Raw genomic sequence first — 18,741 nt, 5'->3', positions numbered from 1 at the left:
ACCACCACCACCACCTGACACACACACACACACACACACACACACACCCCGCCGCCACCACCACCACCACCTCCCCCCCACCCCCGCATTGAACCAGAACCCTAGCTATAGTGTTTTGTGATTTTGGTTATGGCCTAGTTTTGAAAAATTTGGTAAAGTTAGTATATGTGCTCTTAATATGGGTTTATCCTTTGCTTTCTTTTGTAGGGAAGAAAGTTGCAAAACAGGAAGACTTAAAAGAAATGGGTGATGTTTCCTCAGGGATGAGTAGTTCCATCATGCAGCTTTACCTCAAACAGGTGCTTGAGGCATTTTTTCACACTCAGTCAAGTGTGCGCCACTTTGCCCTAAATGTCATCGCATTGACTCTAAATCAAGGTCTTATTCATCCAGTTCAGGTAAGCATGTTTTATGGCAGCAGCATTGTCCAAGAGAGCCAGATTAGTTGTTGTTTGATACATTGTGATTATAGAGAATAAGTAGTTCTTTGTTCTTCTTACTCTTCTTTGTACTAAACTCTTAAGAATCTAAAAGTTTTAGACAATCTCTTGAGTTATCATTACTGTAAAATACCCATATATTCATAATATAGTCTCTGTTATAAACAAACTTGTAATTTCTGTTGGCAGAACATATACTCAAGTGATTTTTCTAAGTAGGGATGATATATTTATTTTAATTCATATTTACTTTTGTCCCTGAGATCCAACAATCTATAATGTGACAGTTAACTGGGTTTAAAAGTATAATCTGTTTAAAAGGGTGGAGTCTTAGTCCACAAAAAAGTAAATTATATAATCTCAATTTTTTCATCTTTAAGTTGGGGATAACATCAGCTATGGACACCTCATAGCATTGATATGAGGGCAAAACGATGTAATGAAGAAATTAGTATTACTGAAGATTGGCAGCCAATACTGATACAGTAGTATATATTCATCTGATGGTCAAAATAGTGCCATAGGCTACAAAAGTGTATATATTAAATAAACAGAGTCTGTACCCTTCAAGATTTTTATATTGGCTATTTTTAATGAAACTTTTTCTAAAATATGCTATATTTAATTATGCTGTGGTCTTCCCTATGTCCTGAAACAAAGCATGTTAACAAATGTTTATCCTGTTCTTCATGACTCAGGGCTATTATCATAAAGAATCTTACATTACAGTGTAACAGTAGTACATTGAAACTGTCACCTTTGGGAATTACTGAGGGCTCTTTGTTGGGTGCTTTTTATTATGTATGCTTTTTAAACTTTTTTTTAAATTTCACACAAAAGAGCCAGGTGCAGTGGCTCACACATGTAATCCCTACACTTTGGGAGGCTCAGGTGGGTGGATCACTTGGGTCAGGAGATCGAAACCACCCTAACCAACATGGTGACACACCGTCTCTACTAAAAATACAAAAATTAACGAGGTGTGGTTGTACATGCCCGTAGTCCAGCTGCACGCAGGAAAATCACTTGAACCCAGGAGGCAGAGGTTGCAGTGAGCTGAGACCAGACCATTGCACTCCAGCCTGGCTGATAGATGGAGACTCCATCTCAAAAAAAAAAAATTCACGCAAAGAAATTGCAAAAGTGATACAATGAAGTCCTTTATACCCTTCACCTGTATTCACCATTTGTTGACATTTTGCCACAATTGCTTTATCTCTCTTTCTTTATACATCTACTTTTTTCTGAATCATTTGACAGGAAGTTTCAGATAATTATGATTCTTTACCACTGAACACTTCAGCATATATTTTCTAAGAACAAGGACATTCTCTTACAAAACCATAATATAATTATTAAATTTAGGAAGTTTAACATTGATACAATATTATCTAATATACAGTTCATTTTCAGATTCTACTGGTTAACCTAAAGCATTCTCTTTAGCCCTTTTTTCTTTTTTTGAGACAGGATCTCGCTCTGTTGCCCAGGCTGGAGTGCAGTAACACAGTCTCAGCTCACTGCAGCCTCTGCCTCCTGGCCTCAAGCAATCTTCCCACCTCAGCCTCCCAAGTAGCTGAGACTACAGGTGTGTGCCACCACACCTGGCTAATTTTTGTAATTTTTTTTAGAGGTGGCATTTCACCATGTTGGCCAGGCTGGTCTCAAACTCCTGAGCTCAAGTGATCTGCCTTGCTTCAGTGTCCCAAAGTGCTGGAATTACAGGCATAAGCTACCACACCCACCCTATAGCCTTTTTTCTTTCCTGATTCAAGATTTAACATGATTATCTCTTTCATTTAGAGCCGTGTCCATATTTTAAAGTTACGTTATGTTTGTTGTTGTTTTTCTGGCCTTCTCATTGTTTTTTGATTCAGACTCACTTAACATAGTAGTGCTGTTTTGACTTTAGAAGTATAGTGAATATGTCTGTTATCAACTGTCTGATCCTATAAGCCACATCTGAAATCAACTTTAAAAAGCAATTATGTTTTCCTAGCTTTGAGTATGGAAAACAAATTACTATTTGTCCTATATTATCTTTACAAGGCAAATTCAGTCAAGCTTTAAAAACTATTGCATTGTATATTTGTAGTCTATGTCATCATCTTAAATATCCTTAGTGTGAGAATACTTTATTTTAAAGCACCTCAAATTTAAAATGAAATTGTTTAAATTTTACCACATCAGTATTTTTGCTGGTGCTCCAGTGCTTTCTGGATTTAAGCCAAATCTCAAGAAAGATTTATCATTTGAAAAAGAAACTAAAACACGGCCTTTATAGGAAAGCCTATAAGGTTAAAATCATATATCTCAGATATATAAAAAGTTTTGACATGTTTAAATACAGAGAGAGTTTTTACTACTGTGATATCTCATAAATTTTTTATTTTTATTTCCAGTGTGTGCCATATTTAATTGCTATGGGCACAGACCCAGAACCTGCTATGCGGAACAAGGCTGATCAGCAACTTGTGGAAATAGACAAAAAATATGCCGGATTCATTCATGTACGTATTTTAACATTTTACAACCTAAATTTAAGCATTTTTCTTGAGTAAAGTGTTTCTTTGGTAAATGTCCTGCCCACATTCATAATTGGGATAAAATGTCTTACTTAGTACTTACCTTCTAAACATGCAACTAAGTTAGTCTCCCAAGGTGTTTATTCTAGTTTAAAAGTAAGATTGATCTAGAGGTGACAGTTTAGCAATCACACTAGACTAGAAGTCAGGAAACCAGATTTTACATCCTACTATATGAACTTGGCTGCAATGACTCTTCTAGGCCTCATTTTTTTCCTTCTTCTTCTTTGAGGGATTGTAGGAGAAAATCTCTAGTGTTCCCTCTAGCACATCATTCTGTGATTTGTATTATTTTAATTAAGAAAACCAAATAATGAAGCTAGCCTCAGAACATAATGCTCTAAGTATATCTTTAATTTGTGTCTTTTAATTTCCCTGACAAAAATGAGACTTTTATTGATTTCAGATGAAAGCAGTGGCTGGTATGAAGATGTCTTACCAGGTACAACAGGCAATCAACACATGCCTAAAAGATCCTGTAAGGGGTTTCAGACAAGACGAGTCCTCTAGCGCTTTATGTTCACACCTTTACTCCATGATCCGTGGAAACCGCCAACACAGACGAGCCTTTCTTATTTCTTTACTCAACCTCTTTGATGACACAGCAGTAAGCACAAACACTTATTATTTTAAGAAAATAAATGTTCTAGAAATTTTATGGCTAGTCACCATTTTTTAAATACTACCATTTTATTAGTATATGATAGTAACTTCATTAAATGTTTTCTTAATCTTATTTTCAAGGTGCACAGTCAAAATTAAAGGGGAAATTTTATGTGAGAATAAGTGTAATGAGGAATAATGTATAATTGTGCCTCCATACTGACTATCCTATAAACTTTGATAACAGTTCCTGTAGCTTATCTTTCAATAAGCTACATCACTAAACTAATAACTTTGGGAATCAATTACCTAAATAAGAAAGACTCAAATACTGTTAGAGAATAACTGTTCTAGGTTTTTGGCTGTTGAGATCCCAAGTTGTTCAACTTGACTTCTCTTAATGAAGAACCCACTTTTGTGTATAGTAGCCCACCTTATCCTTAAAGATGCATTTCATGACCCCCAATGGATGCATGAAACCATGGATACTACTAAATCTTATATATACAGTCATGTATCACTTAATGACAGGGATACATTTGGAGAAAAGCATAATTAGGCAATTTCATTGCTGTGTGAACATCTTACTTACACAAACCTAGATGTTGTAGCCTACCTAGGCTATATTGTTCCTAGGCTACAAACCTGTACAGCAGGTTACTATACTGAATAATATAGATAACTGTAACACAATGGTAAGTATTTGTGTATCTAAACATATCTAAACATAGAAAAAGTACAGTAAAAATATGATAGGATAATCTTTATGGGACCATCGTCATATATATGGTTTGTCATTGATTGAAACATGGTTATATAGCACATGACTGTACTGTTTTTTTCCTATACATACAAACCTATGTAAAGTTTTATATATTAGTTATAGTAAGAGATAATAATAAAATAGAGCAATTATAACAGTATACTGCAATATAGTTATATTAATGGCATCTTTTTTCTCTGTTAGCCACAGTAAGAGATTAACAACAGCAATAGACCAATTATAACAGTATACTGTAATAAAAGTTACATGAACGAGATCTTGCTTTTCTCTGTCTCTCAAAATACCTTGTTGTATTTTACTCATCTATTTTTGGACTTTGGTGGACCAAGGTAACTGAAACTATAGAAAGCAAAACAGCAATAAGGGGGGATTACCATAATTACCATTTTGACGCTTCTGGCTGTTGCACTAGTTGCATTGGCCAGGACCCTAGGCCAAGGAAACTGAATATTCTGCTTTTTTAAGTTTACCTTTTAATTTATTTATTTTATACAATATTTATTCAGCATCTGCTATGTACCAGCCATTGTGCTAAGAAGTTTAACGAGCATAAAATAGTAAAGACAATTGTGGTTTCTGCCCACACAGAGCTCACATGAGTCTATGTGTATAACAGTTTTTAAAACAACAAAAGAGGGCGGGCGCAGTGGCTCATGCCTATAATCCCAGCACTTTGGGAAGCCAAGGTGACCAGATTACAACGTCAGGAGTTTGAGACCACCCTGACCAACATGGTGAAACCCCGTCTCTACTAAAAATACAAAAAATTAGCCAGGTGTGGTGGCACGCACCTGTAATCCCAGCTACTCAGGAGGTTGAGGCAGGAGAATTGTTTGAACCCAGGAGGCAGAGGTTGCAGTGAGCTGAGATCACGCCACTACACTCCAGCCTGGGTGACAGAGTGAGACTCTGTGTCAAAATAATAATAATAATAACAAAAGAAATATTTTAATTACTTGTTAGCCTGATAGCAGATTTTTGCCATAAAGCAAAATTACAATAGTGTAGATATTTTACTAGACTTCTTCAGGTACTACATGAAATTTATCATCAACATTATCATCATATCATTATCAGTATTAAGTTTGCATTGTGTATAGGACACTATACTAAAAGTGCCAAATGATATGACATAGTGTTTTTGCCCTGAAAGGATTTCACCTCCAATTGTGGGGATCGGACACAAAATTAATAGTGTTTGTGGCTAGTATACCCTGAGTGTCCTGATGGTTTGTATTGATGATTTTGCTCCAGTCCTTGCCTCTCTCCAAAAGAGCTTCATTCCTATGTGGTTTCACATCTGCTCTATGTCATTGACTAGATGTTCTGCCGTCTCAGCATTTGAAATGCTAAACTGGAAACCCAGCTCTCACAGTGCAATGCTTTCTTCTGACTACCTGCAACAAAGAATGTTAGACAAGGAAAAAAATCCCTGAAGGCCTAGAGGAATAGAATGAGAGGGATTGGCTATATAAAGCAGGGAAGGGGCCAGCCTCAGTGGCTCATGCTTGTAATCCCAGCACTTTGGGAGGCTGAAGCGGGCAGATCACGAGGTCAGGAGTTTGAGACGAGCCTGGCCAAGAGGTGAAACCTCGTCTCCACTAAAAGTACAAAAAAATTAGCTGGGCGTGGTGGCGGGCATCTGTAATCACAGCTACTCGGGAAGCTGAGGTAGGAGAATTGCTTGAACACAGGAGGCAGAGGTTGCGGTGAGCCAAGATCATGCCACCGCACTCCAGCCTGGACAACAGAGCTAGAGTCCATCTCAATAAATAAATAAATAATAAAGCAGGAAAGGAAAATGTTTCAGTCAGGGCCAAAAATTTAACATACAAAGATAAGCATGTGTGGGAAATAATGAATAGATTATTTGGGGCAGAAAGGTCATAATGAGGAGTAGTATATAGAGGATCCTGTAGATGGCAATAAAACATTGTAAGTGTTTGAATAAAATAATGAGGACAACTGCCAAAGAGCAGTTTAGGATGATGAATTTTTTTAGCATTGTTTTCACACTGGAAGTAATAAGGAATTAATCTATTATGATAACAGTAGGGGAGAAACAGAATGGATAGTAGAGGCTGGGCATGGTGGCTTACACCTGTAATCTCAGCACTTTGGAAGGCTGAGACAGGTAGATCACCTGAGGCCAGGAGTTCGAGAACAGCCTGGCCAACATGGCAAAACCCCATCTCTACTAAAAATACAAAAAAAATAGCCAGGCGTGGTGCCATGCACTTCAGGAGGCTGAGGCATGAGAATCCCTTCAACCTGGGCAACAGAGATTGGCAGTGAGCTGAGATCGCACCACTGCACTCCAGCCTGGGCTACAGAGCGAACTCCCTCTCAGTTTTAAAAAAAGTAATAATGGACAGTAAAGGAGAAATTTGAGGAAAGAATTAAATGAGACTGTGTGAAAAGAGTAGTCAGTGGACAACTGAAATATTTTTGTTTTGAGCAGCTGAACGAATAATAGGATTGTTGCCAAAGTCAGATTGCAAAGGGGTTGGTTTGAGGAGTGCATAAAAGAGGAGTAAGCAAAGAGCTAGGAAGAGAAAACTAAGAAAGAAGAAGATTTCAGGAAGGAAAGTGTGGATAATAGTGTCAAATGCTACTGAGAAGTCAAGGAGAGTTAAGAAGAAAAAAATAGAGTAGAATAGTGAACGTCATGGGCAAAAGCAGTCTAGCAGTGAGGGACAAAAGCAGATTGTAATTGAAGAGTGAGGGTCAGGTGAGATGATTCATGCTTTTAATCCCAGCACTCAAGGCTGGATAATCACTTGAGCCCAGGAGTTCCATACCAGCCTGGGCAACATAGTGAGACCCTGTCTCTACAACAATTAAAAAATAAAACCTTCGGCCTGGTGGCATACATCTATACTCCTAGCTACCTAGCTACTCGAGAAACCGAAGCAAAGGGATTGCTTGAGTTAAAGGTGGCAGTGAGTGATATCATGCCACTGCACTCCAGCCTGGGCAACATGGAGACACCTTGTCTCCTTTAAAAATATATATATATATATTGGGAAAGACATGGGAGGAGCAGTCTAAACTATCCTTTGACGAACTTTGATTTAGAAAGGAAAGAGCAATACAGGGCTTTTTGGATGTTGAAGAATTTCAGAGTTTTGAAAATATATATATAAATTATAGTGTTAAAACTAATAGATGAGGTAGGGGTTTATGTCCACATTTTTTCATCTGTAACATGTTGATGTTGATACATATTGTAAAAATAGAGTGAGAGTGATACTGTTATGAATAGCAAGGTTATTACATCTGTGTTTTGGGATCTTGCTTCTGCTGCTGCTGCTGTTGGGTTTTATGTCATTGTCACAGCAGGGGACAGTACATGGTAGAAGGGAGGGTTTTTTAGTTGTGAGCTTTTTTTTTCCTTGAACTATAAATATTTAAAATAAATTTGAATATTAACATGCCTTTCTCTTTATATTCTATATGATAATGAAATGCTTGAAGTCTGTTACTTCTTTTTAAAGCAAACAACTAATAATAACCATAATTTTTCTCTTAAATGTCACCTACTTCAGAGTTTTTATAGTGTGAAACTGGTAGCACTGTCAAAACAACTCTGACATTCTGAGTTAAATATACTCAGGATACTGACAAATGTTTATGAGTACATGGATTTTGGTTTATTCTTTTAACCTATGTATTAGTACTATAATTACTAGTTCTTTTGAGGACAGAATAGTAACTGTGTGTAACTGATCTCCAAATGGGTTAAACTCTTAGTAGCACAGTGATACAATTAGAACTTTCATGTATACTTTCTGATATGGTATGGTTTTATCATAAAGATTTCATGTACTCTAAGAAAACTTCAAGGAATTTCACATGGATGTAATAAAAAATTTCACCTCCTCTCTTGAGATAGCATAGTGTAAGTCATTATAAAATTTAAAATGGGCATAAGCTTATTTTATAAAATCCATTTGTTTCCCCTTCTCACTTTTCTTATACCGCTCTTCCTCTCCCTTTTTCCCCCTCTCTGTCCCTCCTTTTTCTCTCCCTCCTCCTCTCTCTCTTTGTGTCTCCCCACTCTCTTCTTGTGTGTGTGTGTCTGCCTGTCTCTGTCCAACATAAACTGAGGTGAAAGTGCCCTGTATTTTTTCTAAAAAAGCTTTTTTGGATGTGTTTCTAGATTATCCGCTAAACGTGTGTGCTTTTTCTTAAAATTTACAGAAAACAGAAGTGACTATGCTCTTGTATATAGCAGACAATCTAGCCTGTTTTCCATACCAGACACAGGAAGAGCCGTTGTTTATAATGCATCATATAGACATTACACTCTCAGTTTCTGGTAGTAACCTACTGCAGTCATTCAAGGAGGTAAGTTACACACATTCTTAATGCATCTATCAAAGTGCAGACATGCTGTTTTCACTGTTTTGTTTCTTATTATTATTTTCACAAGTATATAAAATCTAAGTGAACTTAATGAAATCTGGGCAGTACTTAAATTAACTTGAATTGGGAGAGGAGGAAGTACATTGCCACTTCTGTTTAGAAAGATCTAAAATACATATATGGGTTGCTCTGTTGATAAGCTATCCCATTTATTTCTCTCACTTTTCAAGGACTGACCTTAAGTGTTTTGCATCCATTCGTATATTTATTTAAACCCCATTTTAAAACATTATTCTGTAAATCTTGGATGCTGTAATCACAGCATTACACATGAAAACATATAGCTTATTTACACTTAGAAAATTTATGGCAGCATTGACTTTTTATTCCTTAACTACAGCACCGTAATAGAGTTGGCATATTGTACCCAAAATCTTTACTAAATTTTTTGTTGAACCTTCTGTCATGACTTTAGGAGAAATGGAATTTATTTGACTATAGAAGTACCTGCTCTAGCACTAGGCACCTAGTAATCACTCAGTAAATTCTTTACAAATTGAATAGAATATTCTCATGTACCTAATGATTCAAATAGATGTCATTTTATACAATTGTATTGCCCAAAACTCAGCCTTGTCAGGCTAGTAAACCAGACAGATTATTTTAGATGCTTCCAAAGGGCTAGAATTACAGAGGTGTCTAAACCCTTACAATTTGAAGTATAGATCACACACTAGCAGCAGTGGTTTCACCTAAGAGCTGTTAAAGCTGCAGAACTTCAGACCCCACCCAGATCTGCTGAAACAGAATCCACATCTTTAACAAAATCCAAAAATGTTAATATACACATTTAGGTTTGAGAAGTTAATTATTTCCCAGGAGCTTCAGCCCTCAGCTTCTCTTATTTTACCTACTTACTGGTATGGCTGTCTTTGTAAATGTTTCTTCCAGTTTTGAATAAATGTTATTATAATGGGCCCCCCCCCAACACACACACACACACACCTCACAGCCTGCTTAAATTCAGTTGACTTTGTTTCTAAGAGCTAGCATTTTCATAAAGTACAAAGAAACAGGATTTAAGTCTTCAGAGAAAGTTGTTTACTATCTTACTGAAATGTTCTTGAAAAGGAGAGTTTGATAGAAGCTGGGGATGTTCAAGATTACTTTATTCTCCTCAGTTGAATTATAATTACTACTTTTCCTCTATAATGGCTTACCTATGCACCAAATTGATACTTTTATAACTGTCTTTTATTACTATGCTTAGAAGAAAATTGTTTCCCTTTGAGTGATATTTCAGAAGGATTTTTTTTGGAAGGAGTGGTTGTGGGGGAGGGGGTAGATATTATATATAACTTTATTTAGTTTTAGAAGCTAATTATCCTCTAAGGATTACATCTCCATTTGTTGATATAAAGTCAAGAGATTTATAAAATATTAGTTTAAGGAAGCTTTTTCAAGCTATTTAATGGAGTATACTTATATTTATTAGTGGCATTTTGGCTTTTTTGTTTATCAAACAATTTTTTCTTTCAGTCTATGGTAAAGGACAAAAGGAAAGAGAGAAAATCATCACCTAGTAAGGAAAATGAGTCAAGCGAGAGTGAAGAAGAAGTTTCCAGGCCTCGGAAGTCACGGAAACGTGTAGATTCAGATTCAGATTCAGATTCAGAAGACGATATAAATTCAGTGATGAAATGTTTGCCAGAAAATTCAGCTCCTTTAATTGAATTTGCAAATGTGTCCCAGGGTATTTTATTGCTTCTAATGTTAAAACAACATTTGAAGAATCTTTGTGGATTTTCTGATAGGTAAGGTTACATAAGCAGTGAGAGAAAAAACTTTACTCTCTCCAAATGATAAATATGGGCGGGGCACGGTGTCTCATGCCTATAATCCCAGCGCTTTGGGAGGTGGAGGTGGACAGATCACTTGAGGTCAGGAGTTCGAGACCAGCCTGGCCAACGTGGTGAAACCCCATCTCTACTAAAAATATTAAAATTAGCCGGGCGTGGTGGTGCACACCTGTGATCCCAGCCACTCGGGAGGCTGAGGCAGGAGAATTGCTTGAAACCTGGTAAGTGGAGATTGCAGTGAGCTGAGATTATGCCACTGTGTACTCCACCCTGGGCAACAGAGCAAGACTCTGTCTAAAAATAATAATAATAATAAATATGAAAATTTTGTTTGCATGCTTACTTTAATGTTAGAAATGTTCCTTTTTTAAAAAGGAGTTTGTTCTCTTGCTGTATAGTATTCTGTTGTGTAACATGACATAATTTATTCTTTCATTAAAGGGAAAAAACCATATTCCTTTACTTAATGATAATGTGTTACAAATTTAAAGGACTTATTTTGTTGATTTCCTTAAAAAGAATCAGGCTAACCTTAAAACAGATTACAAGTTTAAGTTTTTAAAGAGCTCTATAGTAACAGATGTAAACCAACTAAACTAAGCTCTAACAGAACTCAAATAATCTTTCAAGTACTCTATAAAATAAGAGAGAGAAAAGGTACAGCTATTATAAACACCCTGTAGTTTTACCCGCCATTAATCATTAATCTCTTTTCTCCCCATACCCATGGAATTTTGGTCATTTTTTACATTCATTGAAATCTAAAATTAGGAATCACAAAGTGAAATGTTACGGGCCATCTGGTCAATGGCGAACTGGAAAGAGTGTGTTTCATGTAAAGAGGTCATTTAAGTGCATCTGTCTCAAGTTTCCATAAGCTTGTTGCCAAAGGAGAGGGTGGGCATGATGTGGCCAGAGCTCCCACTTTTTCAGGAGAGACTAGAAATTCAGATTTTTAAGAGCAGTATCTCTGTATTTGATTAAGACAGTGTCCCACTCAGATGCCCAGGCTAAAGTGCAGTGATGCAGTCGTAAACTCCTGGGCTCAAGTAATCCTCCCACTTCAGCCACCTGAGTAGCTAGGAGTACATATGCATGCCACCACACCCAGCTAATTCTTTAAATTTTTTACTTGTAGAAATGATGTCTAGCTGTGTTGCCCAGGGTAGTCTTAAACTCCTGTCTTCAAGTGAACCTCCCACCCTGGCCTCCCAAAACTCTGAGATTATAGGCAAGGGCCACTGCTCCTGGCCTTATAAGCAATATCTTAATGTTAAGTGTTGGCAACATACAAAATAATTTAAAACCTTGTAAGATTTTGAGGTAATGCTAAGGAGTTGGAAAGATTTTTAAGTAGAGTTGTTAATAACCTGAAACAGGTTTATAAACAATCATTCTGGCCATTATATAGAGAATGGATAGGTGGAATGGAGGTGGGGGCAACTAGTAGAAAGAAGTAAACCAGTTAGGTGGTATTAAGTAATTGTATTGAAACTATCCTAGGATCACAGTAGTATTAAAAATAGACATGAGAAATTAATTTTGATAATATGATGCTTCCTACCTATAATTGGATTTCCTCAAATATGTTGCTTCCATAGTTTTAAAGTTTTTGGTTTTGTTTTCCCAAAACAGTAAAATTCAGAAGTACTCTCCATCTGAATCTGCAAAAGTATATGATAAAGCGATAAACCGAAAAACAGGAGTTCATTTTCATCCAAAACAAACACTGGACTTCCTGCGGAGTGACATGGCTAATTCCAAAATCACTGAAGAGGTGAAGAGGAGTATAGTAAAACAGTATCTAGATGTGAGTAGTAAAACCAAAAGCTTTTACTTCTCATAAGGACTTTTTTGAAAAGTAAATTTGGGGGGCCGGTAGGGAGATACCTATCTCTTTTACGTTGAATGTAAGCTTCATGAAATATTGAGATAATTTTTCTCTATATGGTTTTAATGAGTTACTTTGTCTTTCCCATTGAACCTATGGCATCCTAATTATTTTTTCTTAGGAAACAGTAACCCATGAATCATTTTATTTTAGTGAAAACGAAAGGTTATAGGAAAACCTGTGTGTGTGTTCTCTAGTTGTCCCCAGGTATCCATGGGAAATTGGTTCCAGGTCCCCTCAGGGATACCCAAATCCTCTGATATTCAAGAGCCTAATAAAAAGTGGCATAGTAGGCCAGGTGTGGTGGCTCATGCCTGTCATCCCAACACTTTGGGAGGCCATGGCAGGTGGATCACTTCAGCTCAGGAGTTTGAGACCAGCCTGGGCAACGTGGCAAATCCCCATATCTACAGACAATACAAAAATTAGCAGGAGGCAGTGGCATGCACCTGTAGTCCCAGCTACTCAGGAGGCTGAGGTAGGAGAAGCACTTGAGCCTGGGAGGCAGAGGTTACAGTGACCTGTGATAGCACCACTACAGCCTATGCTGGGTGACGGGAGTGAAACCCTGTCCCAAAAAAATTAAGGCATAGTATTTCCATGTAACCTACGTACATCCTCCCATATACTTTAAATCGTATCTAGTTTAGTTATAATACCTAATACAATGTAAATGCTATGTACATACTTGTTCTACTGCATTGTTTTTAAAGTTGTATTATTTTTTATTGTAATTTTTTTTTTATACTGGCATTTTCCAAATATTTTTTGATCCACCATGGGTTGAATCCACAGATGTGGAATCTGGGGATACAGAGGGCTATGTTTTTAATTCGGAAAAATACATGGCTTATATTTCATAAGAGGTAAAACTGCAAGCAGTCATCCTCTTACCTGTTTGGCCGTTCTGTTCCTTTTCTGACAACCAATATTATTAATTTTTCATTTATTCTTATATGAGTAATGCCAATATATATTTGTATATATTCTCACTTAACAAGTATGTCAGTGTATGTATATAAAATGTTCTTTTAAAATAGGGACAGAGGATAGAATAGAGGTTACCAATGAATGGGGAATTATTGTTTAATGAGCACAGAGTTGCAGTTTGCAGTGATTAAAAAAAATGAAAGAAACAGCCCTGGAAATGGCAAGTGGTGATAGTTGAACAACATGCCAATGAATTATACATTTAAAATGGTTAAACTGGTAGGCTGGGCATCGTGGCTTACACCTGTAATCTTAGCACTTTGGGAGGCCAAGGTAGGAGGATTGCCTGAGTCCAGGAGGTCCAGGCCAGCCTGAGCACAAGGGCAAGACCTCATCTCTACAAAACATACAAAAATTAGCCAGACACAGTGGTGCACACTTGTAGTCCCAGCTACTAGGGGGGCTGAGGTCGGAGGATCACCTAAGCCTGGGAGGTGGAGGCTACAGTGAGCCTTGATTGTGCCACTGCACTTCAGGTGACAAGAGTGAGACCCTGTCTCAATTTAAAAAGAAAATAAAAAGATAAAGCTGGCAAATTTTGTTATTTATATTTTACCACAATAAAAAAGTTTTTAAAAATATTTTTGAAACTGGAGGACTATCCTAAAAAATAAAAATAAAGTTTTATATTTTTAATGTACTTAGTCTAGGTGTGGTGGCTCAGGCCTGTAATCCCAGCACTTTGGGAGACTGAGGTGGGCAGATCACTTGATGCCAGAGGTTTGAGACCAGTTTGGCCAAATTGGCAAAACTCTGTTTCTATTTTTCTTTTTTAAAAAAAAAAAAAAAACTAAAGCAAGTAGCTGAACATAAAAATAAGGTTTTTGAACTAAGAATATAATCTCCACAGTGGCTTTCATATTATTCATTGACTTTGCAAACCTTACACTCTAAAATTAAAAAATATTTTAGTTAACATTTAAAATTTTTCAACATTCTTTGCTTCCTCTTGAATCCTCTTATCTTTAGCAGAGAGTAAAGAGGGCACATAAGTAGAAAATGTCTATCAGTAATTATTACCTGGTTGCTTGATGACTTGGACCAAGGGTCTGCAAACTCTGGCTGTTTTTGTTATCTAACCCTTTGCCTGTTTTTGTAAATAAGACAATGTTTTTACTGAAAACATTCATGCCCATTCATTTATTTGTCTGTAGCTGCTTTTATACTACAGTGGCAGAGTTGGGTAGTTGTGACAGACTATAGGGACTTCAAAATGAAAAATATTTACCATCTGGCTGTTTCCAGAAAATGTTTACCAACCCCTGACTTAGATGATGGCTAACATCTGTTTCACCCACACCAAACTACTGCCATAGAAAACATTTAGGAATTTGACAATCTTGCTTGAAATATTTACTTAAAATTCTGAAATAATATCTGTTTTTTGTAGTTCAAACTTCTCATGGAACATCTGGATCCTGATGAAGAAGAGGAAGAAGGGGAGGTGTCAGCTAGCACAAATGCTCGGAACAAAGCAATTACCTCACTGCTTGGAGGAGGCAGCCCTAAAAATAATACAGCAGCAGAGACAGAAGATGATGAAAGTGATGGGGAGGATAGAGGAGGAGGCACTTCAGGGGTGAGGCGGAGGAGGAGTCAACGTATTTCGCAGCGTATTACGTAAAATGATTTTTATGTGCTTATATATGTCAGTCTATTAAATGTACACCAAGTAATGTAATACTTAAAAGAGAGAACATTTTGTAGATAGATATTCTCTACTTACCCATTTATACATCCTTTTGTAGAAAGTATAACATAAAAGACAATAAAAAAACAGAAATGAGATTTATCCAGCATAAAGGGTTATTAATTTTTCTTTGAATTGTATTAATGTGTGTTATTTTTATTGTTGCTAAGTTTTATGTAGCTTTATGGTTCATATGTATATATAATTTTATATATCAATAAGAGTAAAGACACGGGTACAAATTAAGAGTTATATGGTTTTACAAGTATATGTTAACCCCTTGGCGCTGGCGGTCACGGTGCGTCTCATTGCCGGCAATGGAAGTGTGCCGGGAAATCCCAACTCCCGGCGTCAAGGGATTAAAAGCAATAAAAACAATAATTTCACTAAAATTCTTTTGTGTAACACTTGGTCTTTTTTCCCCCCTCCCAATGTTTTAGTCATTGAGAAGGTCAAAACGAAATTCAGACTCTACGGAGTTGGCAGCACAGATGAATGAAAGTGTTGACGTCATGGATGTCATCGCTATTTGCTGTCCAAAGTACAAAGATCGACCACAAATTGCAAGAGTAGTACAGAAAACCAGCAATGGCTTCAGTGTTCAGTGGATGGCAGGCTCCTACAGTGGCTCCTGGACTGAGGCTAAGCGCCGTGATGGCCGCAAACTGGTGCCTTGGGTAGACACTATTAAAGAGTCAGACATTATTTACAAAAAAATTGCTCTAACGAGTGCTAATAAGCTGACTAATAAAGTTGTTCAGACTTTACGATCCCTGTATGCCGCCAAGGATGGGACTTCCAGCTAATGAATTTGTACATGCAGCCAAATTTACAGGAATTTTTTTAAAAGGCAGAAAAACTTGAAATATCAACATTCTGGCAAAAAAAAAAAAAATCAGTTTTATGAAGAGTAAGTGGAACCTGGGATGCAGGAACAAAAGAAGGAAATGTTGGGCAAACATTTTTGTGGGAGCTCCCTTCGCTGTTGTGCAGCAGAAACAGATTCTCAGTTCATTTTTACTCCCACTGTATTATAGTTTAACAAAAATTGTTTATATCTTGGAAAAAAAAACTTTCTGTTTAAAAAAAATAAACAAGTGAATGTTGGAAATTAGTCTGTTAATGTTCTTAATAAAGTGTTCTTGGAGTTTAACCTAGCAGCGGATGGCTTTCTTTAGCTTAGCCCAGTTTCCAGGGAAGCATTGTTTTTTCCAGGCTGTAAAATGGCAGAATCTCCTGGATATATAATTTATTCTGTTGGGAAAAAAAAAAAAAAAAAAAAAGCATGCAGTATCTGTGACCTATCTGCAGAAGGAGTTTTTGTAAATGTAGATTTTGATGTATTAGGTCACCCTGAAAACAATACAAGAAAAGGGATCCCCAGGTAATCTGGTGGAGCGAATACTGCAATAAATTTTTTTACTTCTCTTTGTTACTTGTCTGTTTCCATTTGAATTTCTTATTGTAAAAATCTGTTTAAATCCATTTATATTATTTTGCAGTCTTTTATGTAAAATTTATTATATCACTGGTTTTCAAAGCAAAACATAAAATATTGTTTATACAGTTTGTATAGGCTGACTTCTGAATAATTGGTATCGATTATTTTCATTCCCATAAGAGGGTGTAAACAATTAACTCCAGGGTTTTATTGTATCCTGCAATATTCAGTATTAACTATATATGATTTAGCACTGTGCCAAACACATTTTCAAGAGTACATTTTGATATAAAAAGAAACTATAGTTTATTCCTTGTATGCTTCAATTTCTTTCTAGTGCTGTCATGATGCTGATATTTATTTTTTAAACCTCGGGTAAAGGTAACCTGCCATTTGGAAAACCAGCATTTCTCTTAGTTAAAATGATGTCATGTTACTTTAGAAATAGAGTTGAGATGAGTATGATACTTCATAATTAGACTCACTACATTTTTCACAAATTATTTTTTAATGCTGAAAAGAGTAATTTTACTTGTTGAGATGTTTATTCATTTTCTATTCTGAAAGCTTTCTATTCATAAGTCTTTTGGGAACAGTTGTCATTTACACATGACTTACTGCAGATATCTTGACTAAATTGGGAGGGAAGTGTTTAATCATTTGATTTGTACAGTTGACACTCAGGAATAGTAATGCCTAAAATTTACAGTGGATGAGGTCTTGTTTCAAGTTTAATTCTTTTTAAAAATGGTTTACTTATTTTTAAATCACTTTGAAAAGATTGACCTCCAGAATGCTGTTTTATGAAATTGGCAAATAAATGAAGGTATCCAATTTTTGAGGAAGAATGACATTGCCACAAAATACCTTTTTGTGACACCTATTAAACCACTATGAAAATAACTTTTCAGGATCTATTTCCTATGTGGAATTATTTCAAATGCTTTCTTCACGGAAATGTTTTCTCTCTCTTTATTTTCTTCCCCTTACTTGCATGTCTCTCCTTTCCTTATACCGTGAACTCTGGAACAAAACTAAATTGGGTTTGTTCTTGGAGTTTGTTTATAATCAACAAAGGATTTGAGGTCGCTTCTGAAAATAATGTATCAAAAAGAGTAAAATACTAGTTAGGGAAAATATAAGAATAAAATCCTGCCCAGACAGAATACTAAGAATATAAATGTGAGTAAAAAGCTAGTTTTGAATGCTGTGTACCTGACAACAATGCATGGTCATTTAATTCTCACAAAAACTTTAGTTATACACTTTATCCTCACTTTGTAGATGAGGATAACCGGCTTAGAAAGATTCGGTAATTTACTAACAAATGTCATGATAGCGATTTAAATCTGGAATTGAAGTAATTGTGTCTCACTGCTCTAAGCTAATTGAACATCAGATGTTAAGGGAGATGATCCTTATTGAAGGAAACCAGTTCCTAAAGGATCCTTGTAGTATACATACTTGGGAATTCTATTTAGAGTAAACTTTAGGAAGTAGGTACACAGTATTAAGTCTTCTGTTGCCTCAGTTGGTCATAAATGAAATTCTGTGTTTGCCATTCATTAGAAATTTAGGAATTTTAGAAATCAGTTTTGGAATTTTTTACATATTCTAAGTTCCTATTCTATTAATTTTATCTATTAATGTAACCCAATTGTTGATATAAGCCTTAACTCTTAAATATACAAACCAAAATTTTCAGAAAGTTGAAGATTCCTCAAGATGAATTTTTAGCTCTTAACACTAAAGTTAAAGCTTTGGCAGTCAAATATACAAAATCGAACTTTTCAAGTATATTGGGGATTTACAAAGTTCTATTAAGTATTTTCAAAGTTCAGTCTTACTCTATAGTTTGATTAATTGCTATAGATTAATCTTGTCATGTTACATTGACCCGAAGAAAAAATAGGTTCTATTGGATATAAAAATTTTCAAGTATCTCTTCACTTTTTAAGTGCATTAATATGAAATTTTAGCCTTATCGAAATTGTTTAGTAACAAAGAATGGCTAGTTTTAAAAAGATATCCATACCAAAATACACATGGCAGAAAATTCAGTGATCTCTAGAATTTTCTAGAAGGTAGTC

General features: G+C 36.0%; 1 protein-coding gene across 5 annotated transcripts in view; it reads left to right on the top strand.

The window, feature by feature from the left end:
* The window catches only part of NIPBL (NIPBL cohesin loading factor), a 191,117-nt gene extending 174,472 nt beyond the window's left edge, over positions 1–16,645 (top strand). For 2 of the 5 annotated variants that reach the window (XM_032278941.1, XM_032278940.1), the window contains exons 34-41: positions 208–398; positions 2,843–2,950; positions 3,432–3,632; positions 8,616–8,762; positions 10,320–10,594; positions 12,275–12,449; positions 14,911–15,099; positions 15,651–16,493. In XM_032278941.1, the coding sequence (XP_032134832.1) occupies positions 208–398; positions 2,843–2,950; positions 3,432–3,632; positions 8,616–8,762; positions 10,320–10,594; positions 12,275–12,449; positions 14,911–15,099; positions 15,651–16,016 (1,652 nt within the window). In that variant the 3' untranslated portion in view covers positions 16,017–16,493. Of the gene's footprint in view, positions 1–207; positions 399–2,842; positions 2,951–3,431; positions 3,633–8,615; positions 8,763–10,319; positions 10,595–12,274; positions 12,450–14,910; positions 15,141–15,650 lie in introns of all 5 variants that reach the window. The other 3 variants (XM_032278937.1, XM_032278939.1, XM_032278942.1) reach the window with 3 other exon arrangements.
* Positions 16,646–18,741: the final 2,096 nt, after the last annotated feature.

This window comes from Sapajus apella, unplaced genomic scaffold (genome assembly GCF_009761245.1).
Source record: "Sapajus apella isolate SASKATOON/1434 unplaced genomic scaffold, GSC_monkey_1.0 scaffold11, whole genome shotgun sequence".
Classification (NCBI taxonomy): Eukaryota; Metazoa; Chordata; class Mammalia; order Primates; family Cebidae; genus Sapajus; species Sapajus apella.
This window is presented reverse-complemented; position numbering and strand designations above follow the sequence as displayed.